Below are 16,562 nucleotides of genomic sequence, written 5' to 3'. Positions count from 1 at the left end.
GAGTTTTGGTTGAAAAATCCATCCATCCGTCCCTTCATCCATTCATCCCTTCACTTTGAACTTACTGCACAAGCTTTGTGATGGATTTGTCTAAGATTTTTGTTGCAAAGATAGCTGGCTTAAGTTTTTATTTTATTGTTTTAAAGCAATGCCATTATAACCAACTTTTGAATGTGTTGAACACTGTACCTAATTTCTTAAAACATGTTTGAATGCTAACTCCTGAAAAAAAACTGAAAGGGCTTAAAGTCATGTGTTTAGTCAGTTGTAGTGTTTGGTTAGCATTGTTGTCTCTCATTATGCAAAGTTTGATGTAGATGTAGATCCATGTTTTGAAATAAAACATGAACTTTAAAAGCTTTTATTTTACACAGCTTTGTCATTTGTATCTGAATAAATGTATTTTGTAGTGCAGCTAGTGCACCTTGAAAACTGTAAAATAAGAAACATATTTCCAAAGAAGCGAATGCATCAATATCCCCTGATGTGATTGAATACTTGGTTTGGTTCTTTGCTTCAACAGTTGTTGTTTGAGGGGTTTTAGTTACTTCCGAAATGTTAAATTCAGTGCCTTGTCCCTTTCAATAACTTTGATAGATAAACAGCGAGTGCTCCCTCGTTCAGTCGTTTCAGCTGTCTGCACCAGGGTCACTTTTGCTAAATACTTTCTACACAAAAGCAACAGTTTTGTACTCTGTCATGGCTTCCAGTCAACACACATCCAGCCAGAACAGCCACAGCATGAATAAGATGAGCAACCTCGAGCATTTGCGGTCCCTTGGATACATTGTTGTACAGGCGAAGTGAGGAGGCGGGAAAAGCGATTGAAAGCTCAAGGTTTTCTCCTTTAGTATTTGGACTGCTTGTCCTCCCTCCAGTGATAATGGAGGATATTCCCTCTAAGTTGAGTTTCAGGGCAAGAGAAGACCGTGTGACTCCCCTGTGAGAGCCCCCGCCGCCTCTGCCCAGCAGACTGGCCTTGGCTCCGTCACAGTGCCAGCAGGCTACTTGGGGAACACACACAAGTCCGATCACTATATGCATACTGTATATATGTGGGCACTTACAGTGCCACACTAAGAGATCAGTATAAGAAAGAGAAAAAGAAGAAAAAGCCTTTCAGACATCACCTGTTATCTTAATATTTTACTGGTAAATTTGAAATCTATTTTTTGTTTATCATGGTTGTAAAAACCTACATTTATTCCACTTAGTGTTTAAACTCTAAAGCATGTTCTGAGTAGCTATTTGTCTTTCCAAACAAGCCTAACTGATGTACATACACGTGCTTACAAACCAAACAAGAGAGAGAAAAACAGATCTCACAACCAAGTGAAATGCTGATTTGGAGCACATATACAATTGTTTGATTTCACTGCAGTGACTGAAAGCTTTGCTACAAGATGCTTCACATTGAATGTATGCATGAGAAGCAAAGACAGTGCACAGCAAAGAAAGGTGAAGAGAAGACGGGTAGCCTTAACAGTGAGACATACAACAGAATTACTGCAAGAACCCTGAAAGAGAAGATGCCAGGAACTGTGTCTTGGCTCAGTTTTTAAGGTTTGCAAGGTGGTCTGTGTGCCAGTTGTCACTCCAGATTTGATGGTCACATGAAGGCCTCTACTCTTGGCGCTGACATGCTCTGTGGTTGATGTGCATGCAGCCCAGCAGATCAGATTTTTTGCATATCCCAAGTGTGAACGAAGTGAAGATGAACTGAAGATCAGGCCATCCAATTCACGAGAGATGAGGGATTCTGGCAGCAGTCAACAGTCTTTGTGTTACAGCTGAAGAAAGCTGAAATAAAGTTGAAATTTTGGACTAATGAGGTCTTATGCTGAAATTTTATCATCAGACATTGTGGGTGAATAACAGGAAAAGTTTGCCTTTATTAAATTCAGGAAAACAAATGGCAATCTGAGGTTCAGAAAAGTATACAGTCACAGTTTTTATGCTTTCCCACGTCAACCTCTTCCTTTCCCACTTCGTCATATGCCATTGCACCGTCTGAGGCAGCCCGTGCTACAGCACCTGGTGATCAGACGGCAAGTGGTTTGCTTGCCAGCACCACCACCGTCTGCTCTCTCCCTCTCAATCTCTAACGTGCTCTCTCACCCAGTCTGCCCAGAAGATGACTCATATGTACTGTAAAGGTCATCCATCAGAGTGATGGAGGAGGGAGGCGTTAAGTGTTGGCTTTCCATGTCAATTTTTTTGTCAGTAAACCATTTGTCCATTTGTCAGTAAGTGGAGCCTTTCTCCCTCCTCTTCTGCTTCTTATTTGCTCTTACCTGGTAATACCGTTTTTGCAAGAACGATGGCCACTAAGTTGACAACGCGTTATAATTTTTCTCGAAAGTATTAATGTTTAAGTTTTACGTCGCAAAACTATTTTTATGTAGTGCAGTAATAAAACTTTGAGCAGGCGGCAATGCAATTACTGAGAATGAAACAGTGATGCAAAGCATTGCTGGGAAAAATAACACGATTACAGTCATTTCATTGTTCGGCTTTGGTAAACAACATAAGTGAAATGTAATTATTTATTTAAATTCTTTTTAAAAAGTTTGTGTTTGATACAAAAATGAACAAAAATCTTTTTTTATAAATGTGTTCTACTTTTTATTTAAACTAACAGTGGTTGTGGTTGAACCAATAACTCGCTCATTTGTTTTTCAGAGCTTCACACCAACTTTTGCAGGCTGTCTTAATAAAACCCAACAAAAACAGTTTTGTGAAGCTATGCCTATTTATTCTACATTCTTTCTAAGAGCTGTTTGAAAAGATTGTTATTGGTCTTTTTATGAGTAGTATGAGCTGAAGTCAGAATCAGCCCACCAAAGACTTTTTCCTGTAATTTTACATAGAAGTCAGTTTCATGTAAAAACTGACTTCTTTGGTTTCAGCTGCAGCTGCATAATGATTGGAACTAGCATTATTTATTAACAGTGAGTCACAAGCTCAGTTTTATTATCATAAATTTGCAAACTGCCTTCACCATTAATCAGAGGTGAAAAAGGGTGTGGCAGGAATGACCCACCCTCGGCAGTGTGAGCTGTTGTGCTTTCGCGAGCAGCTTTTCGGCTTCTCATTGCTTGACAGCTCCTTCCTCTTGCTACTCCTGCTAGCACTTCTCCTCCTCTCTGCTACTAAAACAGGGAAGGTATGATTATTGATGTTTACCAGCTGTGATGTCTCACCTCCCCTGACACTAAACCCTAAACCCGCTGCTCCACCCCTCCCCTGCAGCCAAGCCACTAACCACACCCTTCCACAATCTGCTGAAAGATGCACTCTTAGGTCCCTTCCTCAATTTAACGATGGTTGTTCTTTTTTCGCATAAATGCCCTCCTGGACTCCCTGCTCCTCTCACATGAGGATGGTGCACATCCTCATCACTGAAACAGTGGCCACTAGCCCGTAGGTGTAGATAGACGATAGACTCATTGCCCAGTGAGGTGGGTCTTCTGTGTTGTGCCATGCCCTTAGCCAGAGGATGTTTCCCGATGTATAATTCACAGCGGTCCTCGTGATGCTTAACTGTGCAGAACTAGAAGTCACTTGGATGAGTGATGGAAGTTTCCTTCTGCGGCCAGATGAACAGATTTAACTTTCCAGGGTTTCCTTACCTGGATTATTGAGCATGTATTAAGACATCTAAAGCAAACAGTAAGCATTATTTGCCACTAGCCAGCACATGTTGTGCGGTCTGTCCTCCCGTTTCTGAAGATCGAGAGCTCTTACCTTTCATGACCACCCTCCCTCCCTCCACAGCTGCGTAAAGCCTGGCACTCTGTGGGAGGTTTGATAGATGGCAGCCAAGGTACTGGCAGCCCTATCTCTGGCCTTGCCAAGCGATTGTCATCTGCCACTTATCAGCCCTATAAACACCCCCCAGAAAGCACTTTGCTTCAGAGGGTGGAGGGTAGGGAGAGGATAACAGGAGTGGCAGGAAGACAGAAGTGAGCACTGAGGACAGAGGGAGGAAAGTGAGAGATTGAAGGAGGAAGAAGAATGCTAAAAGAGCAGAGGGGAGGAAGCATCGCATTTTCACTAGCTATTTGTTTTATACTAGTGTTTATTCTAATGGTTTGACTCTTCCTGGTCACATGTAAATACTATTGCTGTTACATTAAGGAATAGATCATGGTTTGGGTTAAAGGATAGCCTTTCATAATATTAAACACATGTTACATATGAAAGCTGCTCATCCTAAGTCTTAAAACAGTCACAACACTATTAGAGTAGACTTACATTAATTCCGATGGTCTTTTTAGACACGATGCATTTCAATTTATGTCTACTCGACTACCCCACATTTTGGGAAATGATGCTGTTGTGATGTCTTCTGGATTAAAATGTGATGGCTTTAAGTCATGCCCAGGCATCATCAGCGTGATCGCCCTTCAGGAATTATGAAGAAAGAGTCAGGGGAAGAGTAGGAGAATGAGAAGAATTTAGAGGTACAAACTAAGTCTTCACACTAAATTACAGCAAAGACTTGCCAAATTTGAAAACAACCCATGAGAGCTTTGACTGATCTGGCATCCCTGTCTTCAGGATGACTTATCTGATCAGGGTTGGCACAAAAACTACCCAAGCTAGAATAATGACATCATGCCAACCATGATGAAAATCAAAAGCCTCTCCATTAAAGACAAAACTAAAAATGAAAGTGTAACAGAGAGAAAATTTGGGAATAACAGTTAACTTTTTCACATGGCCTAATTTGTAATATTGCTGTTGTTTTTTTACATGAAAATAGCAGAAATAACTGGGTAGAGAATGAAAATCGAGTGCTTGATGTTTACACTGCAAAAACTCAAAATCTTACCAAGTATATTTGTCTTATTTTTAGTCAAAATTAACTCATTACACTTAAAATAAGACACAATCAGCTAAAGGGCAACATTTCAGTAAGCTAAAGTAACTTGTATCAAGACAGTGAATCTTGAAACTAGAGGAAAACTAGAGATTTTTCACTTGTTCCGTTGGCAGATTTTTCACTTAATACAAGATATTTTAGCTTGAAATGAAACAATGAAACAAGTGAAAATTCTCTAGTTTTTCTCTAGTTTCAAGATTCACTGTCTTGATACAAGTTACTTTAGCTTACTGAAATGTTGACAAGACAAATATACTTGGTAAGATTTTGAGTTTTTGCAGTGTAAATTGTGTGAAGAGCGCCGGTTCACAAAAAGCTCTTTGACCGTCTCACAAACAGTTCCGATGCATACAAGCTGGCAACATAAGAAGCATGGGAAAACTAAAAAACTAAACTAAAAAAACTAAAAAACTGGGATTAGAATTTGAACAAAAGTTTGAATCATGGCTCCGATGGAGAAGAGCGTAGTGGTTTCAGAATAAGCAGAGAACGGTGGCACAAATTTGCACAAATTCAGTTTGTCGTCACAATTTTGAAGCCCGAACAGGGTTTTATTTCATTTTTTTCTCCCACATACTGGAGGTCAGTTCCATTTGTGCAGAATTGGGTTTTATGACTCAAGACTCAATTTCTCAAAGGTCACCTCCACTTTGGGAATATTAGTTTTTATGACAGTTCCCTCTCAGAAAGAAAACCTCTTTTACACACTTCCCAACTGCTCTAGTGGAAGGTGGACGTACGCTGTATGAATACCAAACAGTAACATGATAAAAAAGAATAGCCAGTTCATGTGGGTTTATGTTTCATAGTATGAGAATGGTGATCCGCTAATGAGCTCTTGTTATTGGAATACGGCTTCCTGCCTCATTGCAGTCAGGCGTCGGCTGATGTGAGGTCATTAATTGTTGTGGGCGGTTGGGATATGTTTTCCTGCCGGGGTCCCCGGTGTCATATCGGCTTAATGAATTGTTTATGTAAAGTAACAGAGGTGTTTAATACCTGCCTTTTAAAATGTGAATGAATCAAACGGAGCAGAAGCGAGGAGCTAAATGTCATCAATTAAAGCAGAGAATGGCGTTCACAGCAACGAGCGAGACAAACACATTATGGTTAATATACTGTATATGTGCATCTATAATCCTGGAGTTCAGTCAGATATCCAGCAACATTGGAGACTGGACTCATGATGTTAAGTTTATATCATGGAAAACAAAAAACAGATCCGTAGCTTAATGTTCAAAACAAACAAACAAAAATAATCCCAATTTTAATCACTGAACTCAAACTTTGCTGCTCGGTGGAGAGATTTTAGCCTATTATTAGTCATTGCTTTGATTTTGTGGCACATTAGCTTTATGGTTCAGTTAAGCCACTTTCCTATTTTCCTTACCAAAAGGAATTTGATTTAACAGAGGAAAAAGAAAAAATATAACAGCAGCTGAAGTGATTAATATACACAGGCCACTTTATTATGTATACCTAGGACTTCCTTAATTCTCTGGGTCTTAGATTTAATAGGTGCTGGAAAGATTATTCAGAGATTTTGGTCTATATCGCAAACAGTTGCTGCAGATTTGTCGACTGCACATCCATGATGGGAATCTGGCATTTGAGTTCAGTGAATTCATCATCATGTTTAAAAAGCCAGTTTGAGATGATTTGAGCTTCATGACACGGTGTGCTGAAGGGAGTCATCAGACGATGCGTACACTGTGGCCATAAAGGGGTCGCTATGGTCACTAATAATACTCAAATATACTATGGGGTTTAATTGTGACTTTCTGACCCCACCATCCAAAAGTCATGTGAGAAATTGAGATCATCAATTTCTGAAATACTCAGCTCAAACCATCGGACACAAACAACCATGCCACATTCAAAAATCACCTTCTTTCTCCACTTGGATGCTCAATTTGAACTTCAGTAGGTTCACCTTTATTGTGACTAGATGACTTTATTTACATGACTTCATTTATTGGCATGATTCCTGCTTTCTTCTTTCTTAGTTTCTGTCTTTATTCGCTCCGTCCTTCAGAGCCTTCTTCAGTAAGCTCTTATTTCTTCTCGGCCTTCCCCTCCCTCACCCGCTCTTTATCTCTCTTTTACTCTTTCTTACACCTCTCTTTTTCCTGTCTATCACATTTCTCTCAGTCTACACATCTTTCTTTCTATCCTCCCTCGATGGTCTCTCATCCCCCAGGTGGCCCGAGATGCCATTTCGGCCCCCTGCTTTTGAATTTAATTACAAATGGCATTGTTTTCACGCAGCCCTCCCTCCTCATCTGACACTCACGTTCCCACAAACACACATTCACACAGCACACCGGTCCATGCTGCATCCCAGATTACTGCAGGCAATAACACCAAGAATTAGGGGAGTTGGGGGTGGTGATCAACAAGGAACAGATTGAAGGCTGAAAAGTTGATATCAGAAATCAAATTAATGCAAGTGAGAGGGAAACAATATCTAATTAAGATGCTTTTGAAAAAACGACAGGCAAATCTGTTTTGACACAATTACTGGTGACTTGTAGGGTCGATTATGAGATGAAGCGTTCAGATCCAAAATATTTGAATTGCTCTGCGTTTATCGCATAATAAATGAAGTTTGATTCTGAAAGGAGACAGGAAACAGTAACCATTTCATAACTGAAGAAATTTGCTTTAAAACACTAAACTGCAGGAAAAAATTATATACACAGTGGGTCAAGTTATTTGTTGGACGAACAGGTTCTGCATGAAATTATGTATTAATAATTTGTTGTTTTTATTATGAAATTATGTTTTAATTTCAATTCAGTTTTATTTCTACAGCACCAAGTCACAACAACAGTCGCCTCAAGGTGCTTTATATTGTAAGGTAGACTCTACTACAGTAATACGTACAGAGAAAAACCCAACAATCATCAATTTATTACATTTGACAAAGACATGCCAAATCGATATGGTCTGGAAACAAAAACCTGAACCCTTGACTCTCCCCAGGATGAGTGGCTATCTGATGCCGTGGCAGGGATTTTGATATGGAGTCAACCTTCCTTCGTTTTAGAAGGAAATCATTTCAAAGATGTTATGAGCAATCACCTTTATCATCCTGTGATGAAGAATTTCTATCCTTATAAGAGTGGTCTCTTCTGAGATGACAGCACCCCGATTCATGTGCCACGAGTGGCTCTTAATAGTTTGACAAGTAGCCTATAAAAATGCTGCAGCCCTCACAATTGCCAGATCTCAAACCCAGGGGATAATAGCTAAAATCGCATGCTCTCTTAAAAGATCTTATTCTTTGTTGTGCTCTTAGAAAGTCTTTCTTTCTTTTATACTTGAAGAATCCCCGTCTCCTGAAAATTACTTTCCCATAAACCAAATTTGACATTTTTGATCAAAACATTTTTTTGACAAACTTTTCATTATTGTAAGTTAAAAGTTAAAATGCAGTTTAAAATAGAGAAACATTATAAGGAAGAACTCCAAGGAGTTTACACATGCAAAATAAACAATTTGTTACAGTAAAATATCTATCTGTCTGCGCTGTATATGTCCTGTCCTATCCTCATTAACCACAGCATTCTTAATCCCGGCTGGCTTTTTTATTACCTGCACAACATTAATTGATGGTTGTGCTCCTTCGACCAGATCTTGTAGGGACACAGGGAAAAAAAGCAAACAGCCTGCAATATATTTTAATTTGCTCAGGGATTGTTGCTCTCATGATGAACTAATGTGATTACACCCCTGTAGTGTGTCACTGCAGTGATGGCGTTTCACTGGTTTCTGTGCCTTTGAAGGATGGCTGTTGTTTTCTTCTCATTATACAGCTTCTGAAATGTACCCAGGAGGGTGAGTGAGAGGTATAGAGGTTTGCTTCTTTGGGGTGGTGGTGGTTAGTGGTTGGAATAAGGACCCCTCAGTGCTGCAAAAGCATCTATTCTGTTGGTCCAGGACTTGTGGAGCCAGCCTGGGCCTTTCCCTTTTGTCAACAGTGAAAAATGAAGCATTTCTGAATCCCCAGCACTCGCTGTGTTTCCCTTTAGGCGCCTCAGATACATTGAGTTAACATAAAGCAAAATTCAGGACGGGGGTGGCACCGGTGACAAATGAAGCGCCTCTGTGTGTTTTGGAGGGAAAATAAAGGGGCCTCAGTTGTAGAAATGAGATTTGGTCCATGTTACTTCCTTCAGGCCCAATTTTTCCCTGCAGTCCAAATGTATCTGAGAGGTACAATGGAAGATGGAATATTCTCGAAATGGAAAAAAGTGAATAATTTGAGTATAGATCATTTCCCTTCAGCTTGCTCTCAGTCTGCAGTCCATCGCTGCTTCAGTCCCATTTTGTCACATTACATCTTATTTTCACACTGTGCTGCCTGTCTGGCTGAAAGAAAAGTTGCCAGTCGCTCTGATCACGACACCTTGCCCATTGCAGCTTCTTAAAAATGGATCCAATTTGGGTTTTGGAGAGAACGCTCGCTGGGGTACAAATGAGGCACCTCAGCTCGCTTGTTCACGAGCAGTGCTCTCATCCGACTTGGAGTCATTTGTAGTCTGCAGGAGAGAAGAGGAGTGGATGGTCCGGATAGCTGTTGGCTACATTTCGGAGGGGCCGCAGTGCCGCGGTGTTGGGAGGTCCAAAGACTTGTCAACTAATTAGAAGAAGCTCGCCGCCTGTGATGTTGTCACGCTTGCTGGCCACAAGGCAAGTCACTCCAGGGAACCAGACGGGTGGCCATGTTGGTGCAGAGATTTCTGATTCTGTCCCAACAAAATCACGTTGGGTGCTTTAATGTTTGTTTGTGTATATCAGGCTTTTTACTCTGATTCCTTATGAGGAATTAAATATGAGTGTTTGTGTGTGTGTCTTAGATGTGTCTGCCTTTGTGTGTGTGAGAGAGAACCCATCACCGACGCTTTCCTGCAGATGCAACTCAAATAGGTTGTGCCTCACCAATTACCAAAGGCACTTTAGACAACAACATCTTTAGTTATTTCACTGAGTCTGGTCCCAAAGTTGCCTGCTGTTTACCGTCTCTGCTTGTGTTTCATTTGAACTTAATTAATCCTTTAAAAGATTTTGTTCAAATCAGTGCATTGGCAGCACTACAACTTGCGTTCATAGAAAGTAGCAGCAGCCTCAGAAAGAAATGAAATCAACAAAACGATTGAAGGCATTTGGTGGAATCAAATAAAACCGATTTTATCTGTGAAATGTAGTGAATAATGCATTTTTTTTTACATGTTTTCCCTCCTGTTCCATGCAAAGTAACACAAATAGACATTTACTTTTCTCTGAAAATCATTTGCACAAGCAACACCAATGCCAAATTGTTTTACCGTGGTACTTTCTGCAGCAATGAGAAATACACCTTCTTTCTCAGTAAACATGCAAACATTCCCTTTAAAGTATTTTAGACAGTTGAAGAGGTTCACTTAAAATTCAGCCTTGGAAAAGTACCATGTGGCTACAGCTTTAAAGACTGAAAAGTCATGTTTCCTGCGAGGGGAAGATCAATAATTCATGCGATTCATGTGGCTTCCAAGAGCAAACTAACAGATTATCTCGTGCAACTGCTACACTGTTCTCTGAAGGCTGAGCCATTCAAGAATTCTGCCCATTGTGGGATGTCACAACAAGCGTCTTACCTTTTTGACAAGTGATGGAAAACACCTGAGTTGGTGTTGATGAGTTTGAAGAATCCTAACAAGTTGCAACCGACGTCTGATGGAGACATCGGTTTTTAACGCTGAACCAGAAGTCTGTTCAGATGCTCCTCAGTGAGCATAAGAGCAGGTGCCACTGACAAACCAATTCAGCCACTTCAGCTTCTATTTCTCTCTGCTGCTGCTGCTCCCTGCTGACAGCACTATTAAGACATGTCGGCCCACTTGGCTATCACAGACAAGGTGTTCATACGTCTTTGTCTGGGGCCTGGACAAGGACCAGTCAGCCACAACATTAACCCTTCAGCGTCTTTTTATTACAGCGTGACAGCGCTAAACGAGCCCCTCCATATACCACATGGAAACCAAGGCATTCACATTAAACAGAAGGAAGTGTCCACCTGTGATTGATTTTGGCTTTATACATTCGAAAGAGCTGCTCGTTTGGACTGTGGTGTTTAAGGTCAGCATCTATGGTTGCATAACATCTGGCATAAATTGACCAGTGAATGACGAATTGAAAGACTAATTATTAAAGCCACTGGTGAATTTGGACTGTGGCAGAGCTGGGGCTCTATTTGCATATCCTTCATCTGCCTGGTGTGTCAACAAAGAAGACTCGCTTTCTTTCACCTCACCGGTGTATTCAGATGCAAAGCGAAGTGAATGTAATTACGTATCCTTTCTTTTTTTCATATCATTTCTGTTCTGGCTTTAATATGTGCTCTGCTGAATTTTAATTGTAGCCCTCCATTTGTTTCCCTTTAAGCTCATGAAAAAAGAGAGCTGTGCGCAGGGTTTAATTCTATTTGTGTGGAAATTTGTTTTAATATTTGCCTGGAGGCAGGTCGGGTTAAAAATTCATATTTCATAAAGTGAAGATATGCTACAGTAATAGCTCATTTGGACCTGCAATGGTAGAATTTATTCTTGAGCCCTGTGGAAGGTTTTCTTTTTTTGGTTTTTTTGGGGGGTTTTTTTGGGGGGGGGGCTAATTTGGTAAATGATTGTGTCTGCGAAGAGCCTGCACGATAACCTCAGTGACATCACCACCAACGCCATGACGACCTGTCTGGTAAAATCCACATTTTGTTGTAGACCATGCTCTTGCTTTAATTTATGGGATAGTTGCAGTAAAGTAAATTCAGAAATATTACAATGAGAAGAAACTGCAGAAAATTACCATTACAGGCGAATGTGAGCGATAAAATCTTCCTATTGGACTTTCACCAAATCTTTATAATAGGATATATTCCACTAAACAGCCATGACCACTCGCCAAGTGCGCATTGTAATTTACAACACCTGTGGTGGCTGCTTGCTACTGCATAAGCTTGTTATATTTGAGAATGTGAATGATGACATGGATTGTTTTTGTGATCTCATAAGAGGCCCTTCTTTCACCACTCCTGTTGTCAGATTTCATGGTGTGCAATCAGTGAACCTTAAAGAGCAGTCATGGGTATGGCTGAATAAATATTCTCTTTTTGTGTCTGATAATTAAAACACTTAAAAGCCTAAAGAGGCAGCGCTTGACGACATCAATCTGAATACAAAAAGCACTGGAGAACAGTTCCAGCTGCTCAGTTAGCCGTGTTTCACTGGTATGCATATAGCACTTTTTTACTTATATTTGACATCACAAGCCACAACCAGCCACTGATACATAACTTTACTCTATGCCTACTTTATTTTTATTATATTATTATATTATTTTTTTTTACTTTATTCTATTCTTTTTAAATGCTTTTTACTTGGCACACATTAGGGGGTCAGTAGGGGTTTCAGTGTCTCCACCAAGGACCCTTTGTTGTTAGTGGACATAAAATCCAATTGAACCTTTTTGGCATATTGCAGTTCAAGTGGTCTGAGTGGGCACTAGACTCCCGTGCCTCCTCTGGCCTCTCTTTTTAGACTTTAGAAAATGTAGCTCGTGACAGTAGCATTAAGCCAATTACAGGCCTTGTCAGACTAGATCAGGTAAAGTATTGTAGGTATTATATGAAGTCCAAAAGTCCAAAAAAGACTTGGTTTTGAAGAGGATAGAGCTAGTAAAGTTTCAGAGAGGGGGAGTGTGGAAGATGGAGGGCTACCTGACTTTTGTTCTTCTCTACACCAGAAGGATTGTTTGTGAATGCTGTTCTTACAAACTCTCTATATCTCTCTGATGTCTTTGTGTTTTATAATGCAACGATGCTTCCACAGTTTCTACAAAGGATCTTTATCAATCATGTGTAAATTAACCAAGCTGCATTTTCAAGGCATTTCTATAAATCATGTTCTGGTTTTGCTTATATGTCATGTGTTAAGGAGGAGGAAAGAGGAAGCATTGATTTTTTGTGAGCCAGTTGAGCACAGAGTTTAATAGCTTGTTTGGCAGAATTTGTAGCATTGATTAATAGTCATGACTGTACACACATGGATGCCTATTATGCATTATTGTGGACACTGAGGATTAATCACATGTTAAAGTTAATCTACCCTACCTGTTTGGAGGAACAATATGCAATAGACATTGTTGTTACGTTTGAAAGTTATTGCAGTTTTGTTCCGTTGCCATTGTCACAAAAATGTTTAAAAAATGAACATTGCTTTGCTGATTTAGCATTATAAACTTTTTTATATACGATGTTTTTGCCAGGGGCTAGAAAAGTATTCATTATTATTTTCTGTAAAAACATACTGTTGGATATTTTTCAGTTCATTAATCATTGTGGGGTTTTTCTCTGTTCTTTCCTTACCATAGTCCAGAAGAAGGTGTCTTTAGAGAAGGAAGCCAAGGTCAGCATCCTGGAGGCTGGGATTGCCGATGTGAGTACACACTTTACTTTTAGTTTTTGATTTAAGGCTAATCAAACGTCTGCATGATTAGTGAAGCAAAATGTGACAGGAGGCTCAAACCCAAATGAAATGTAGGAAGGTGCACTCATTACCTACTGCTGCTAGGTTTGAACTTCAAATTTCTAAAAATGTCTTTCCAGGCTGTAGCATGCAAACACTTTTCACCACAAAACCTTGTGCATTAGTGCAAAAAAATGCATAAAATGTATGAAAATATGAAACTCATTTATCCACATTGGTAACTCACATTCCTCATATTTGTGTTTGATAGTAACTGTAGACACTTCTCAGAGCAGCTGAGTCATCGCAGAACAGAATTTCATTAATCTTCCTTTACTTTCCATCTCTTTCCTCACTGACTGTCACTAATGATGCACTGCATTCTTTATAACTCCACTTGAGTAAATCAATTAAAAACAACCCACACAAACAAACAAACAAAAAAGCTATGCAGCACCAACAGTAAGGTCTAAGAGGGGTCTTGGCGCGCGATGGCTGCTCCATCTTTTCCACCTGTCTCCATCTCTCGCCTACATGGCTTTCATCTCCTAGCATTGCTATTCTCCACCATCTCTGTAGTAAATAGACTGCTGAGCATCTGCACTCCCCTATTGATTCAAGGCTTAGGCTGTACTGATGATGGCGCGCCATTCACCATGCTTATCAAAGTGGCAGGTCTGAGGGAGAAATGGTTGGAAAAGGAGGCATAGTAAGTTACTGAGGGAGAGAAAGACAGAAAGAGAAGTTGGGAGGTTGGAAGAAGGGAGGGATGGCATGGAGAGTCTTTCAAGGTGATCGATACCTAGCTGCAAACAGCAGCCAATTATGGCCAATCGAACCTCAGTTGTAAGAGAAAGAGAGGGAGAGAAGCAAAGAAAACCCCTTCAGCTCAGCCTGCCACACAGAGGCAAAGCAAAAACTGGCGAGTCGCAACCTACAACACAGCATCCATCATCACCCCATACAGTGTTTATTATAGTTTTATCATACCCTGTAAAATAAGAATATTAGCATACTACATCACAGATGACAGGTTAAAAATAAAAAAATAGAAAAGTTAGTCTCTCAACAGTGCAGAGGAGATTATTTGTTTTCTCACAGACATGAAAACTTGACTTGAACAGGCCTGCAGGTTTGAGAGATGAATTCTCATTTTCACATTGATGCCTGTGTATATTTGGAATGGAGATAACATGAAAATTTATTGTTGCAGCAGAAGAGGTAATGGGAGAAGTTGCATGCAATAAAACCAATAAAGACAAAACAGTCCAGCATTAAAATAGATCATAAATTATTGTGGGGTTGTATAACTTTACGCACCTGAATTTCTAGCGTATTAAGTCGGCAAATGAGTGAGAACTACACGGGAACGGTATGTCAACTTTAACGGAAATATAAGGATTTTAAAATGCTCTCATTAAGTTACAAGATTAAAAAAAAGTGTGTGTTTTAGGCTGTCAGGGGTGCCTGGATTTAGAAGATGGAAGATGTTGGAAGGACATCCTATAACTGGAAGAAAACTGAATATACAACTGGTATTTGAATGAACCAGCTCCACAATATCTAAAATCCAAACTTCTGTTGTTACACACAAAAAATCCCTTTACTTTGAGATTTTCTTGGACACCTTGTTTAATCCAGCAGTGTCAGTTTCTCTGACACAACTTAAGCACCGTTTTGCTTGAGCTAAAACAGTGCTCCAAATATCTGTGCTTTAGAATCATCACATTGCTGTTCTGCAGTATTTATATCTAGTTCAACCGTCTCACAGTGAATCAGCACATCTCCTGCTGTTCGTTGCGGCTCGTTCATGATTTGCGACTACACTGAGCTACTACGTTTCAGAGGAACTGCAACAGTAGTTGTGAAATGCATTGTCTTTCTAATTCATGACACCATTGAAGCTTCAGTAAGCTTCTCATGTATTTGCTTGACATATCCCTGAATGAAAGCTGTTATTATGCGCTGTAGTTACCATTTAAAACTACTAGTGGCTGTGGGGACAAGTACATAAAAATGCATTGGTATCCTGTGGATGATGTGGAAGACAACACATTGATAACCAAGAAAATTGACTTGCAAGCTTGAAATTTTAACCCCTAGGAAACAGTTTTGAACAGCAAATAAAAACACAGCAAAAAGTATACTCGAATAAATAGGGAAAAAAACGAGACTCCAATTAATTGAATGCCATGTGTGCCTGTCTCATCTGTCTTTTAAAGTGGACAGAGTCCTACAGCTCATTTTGGGATTGCTTAAACAGAGGAATTAAAAGCCCATATGAGATTCTAATTGAGGACTTCTTGAAACATCTGCTTTAGTACAATTTAGAAAGAAAACATCATAGAAAACAAAAAATATCCTGTGAGCTCGATGTGTTCTGATTTATAGCAACTTATTTGACCCTTACTCGAGGGCACAATCTCTTGCATTTTTTTAACAGTAAAAAATGCAGGAGATTGTCTTCATCTCTGTTTGACCTTCGTCCATCTAGCCGTTTGCTCACTTAAATTACAAATCATTCCATCAAAGCACTAATTTGCAAGCTCAATACCTTTGATTTGTGGACTGTGACCTAAGTCCTGTTCTTTCTTTGTCCGCATCATTGTGGCGAGCAGCTTTATGTGTGCCATTAAGAGCTCTAAAGCCTTGAAGCTGTTTGGATGAACTGAACGACATCTGAAGCGTCATAAAATTCTCATTTAAAACTTATCCTGCGAAACACTGTTGAAGGAATGTGAGTAAGTTCTTGAAAGTAAAAAGAAAACATTTTGAGGATTTTTAAAAATCTGTCACTCTTCTGTATTCAAGGTCCAGATAAACTTTGGCATCTGTTTGTTAGGGTTGCAGAAATCTTGTGGCAATGGTATTCGGAAATGCATAAATGTCTTATTTGTGGATGTCCTGTTTTAAAGTTGGACATTTTACACCTGCTTTGAACCCTGACTTGCTCTTTCAGACTTTTTGTAGTGGTGTTAAGAAAATACATGACTTCTGTGTATAAAGGTGAGATAACACTCACGACTGCAAATGGTGGATTCTTGTCAGGAGACATAACATAAGTCATCTTAATGGTTGTAGTCCCGAGTAATGCTCATCCTAAATCAGAAGGGACGAGGGTGTTGGGGGTACAAGGACGCTTTTAATTTTGAGAGATTCATTAAATAACCGCCGTG

The 16,562-nt window shown here is 39.8% G+C and overlaps 1 protein-coding gene across 1 annotated transcript in view; it reads left to right on the top strand.

Moving 5' to 3' along the window:
• Positions 1 to 16,562, top strand: part of LOC134616666 (receptor-type tyrosine-protein phosphatase N2-like) — a 218,249-nt gene that overhangs the window by 105,160 nt on the left and 96,527 nt on the right. The window contains exon 12 of the mRNA XM_063461604.1: positions 13,292 to 13,356. Coding sequence (XP_063317674.1) covers positions 13,292 to 13,356 — 65 coding nt within the window. The remainder of the gene's footprint in view (positions 1 to 13,291; positions 13,357 to 16,562) is intronic.

The sequence above is a fragment of the Pelmatolapia mariae genome, linkage group LG18 (genome assembly GCF_036321145.2).
Source record: "Pelmatolapia mariae isolate MD_Pm_ZW linkage group LG18, Pm_UMD_F_2, whole genome shotgun sequence".
In the NCBI taxonomy this organism is placed as follows: domain Eukaryota; kingdom Metazoa; phylum Chordata; class Actinopteri; order Cichliformes; family Cichlidae; genus Pelmatolapia; species Pelmatolapia mariae.
The sequence above is the reverse complement of the archived record's forward strand: the minus strand, read 5'-3'. Positions and strand labels throughout refer to the sequence as shown.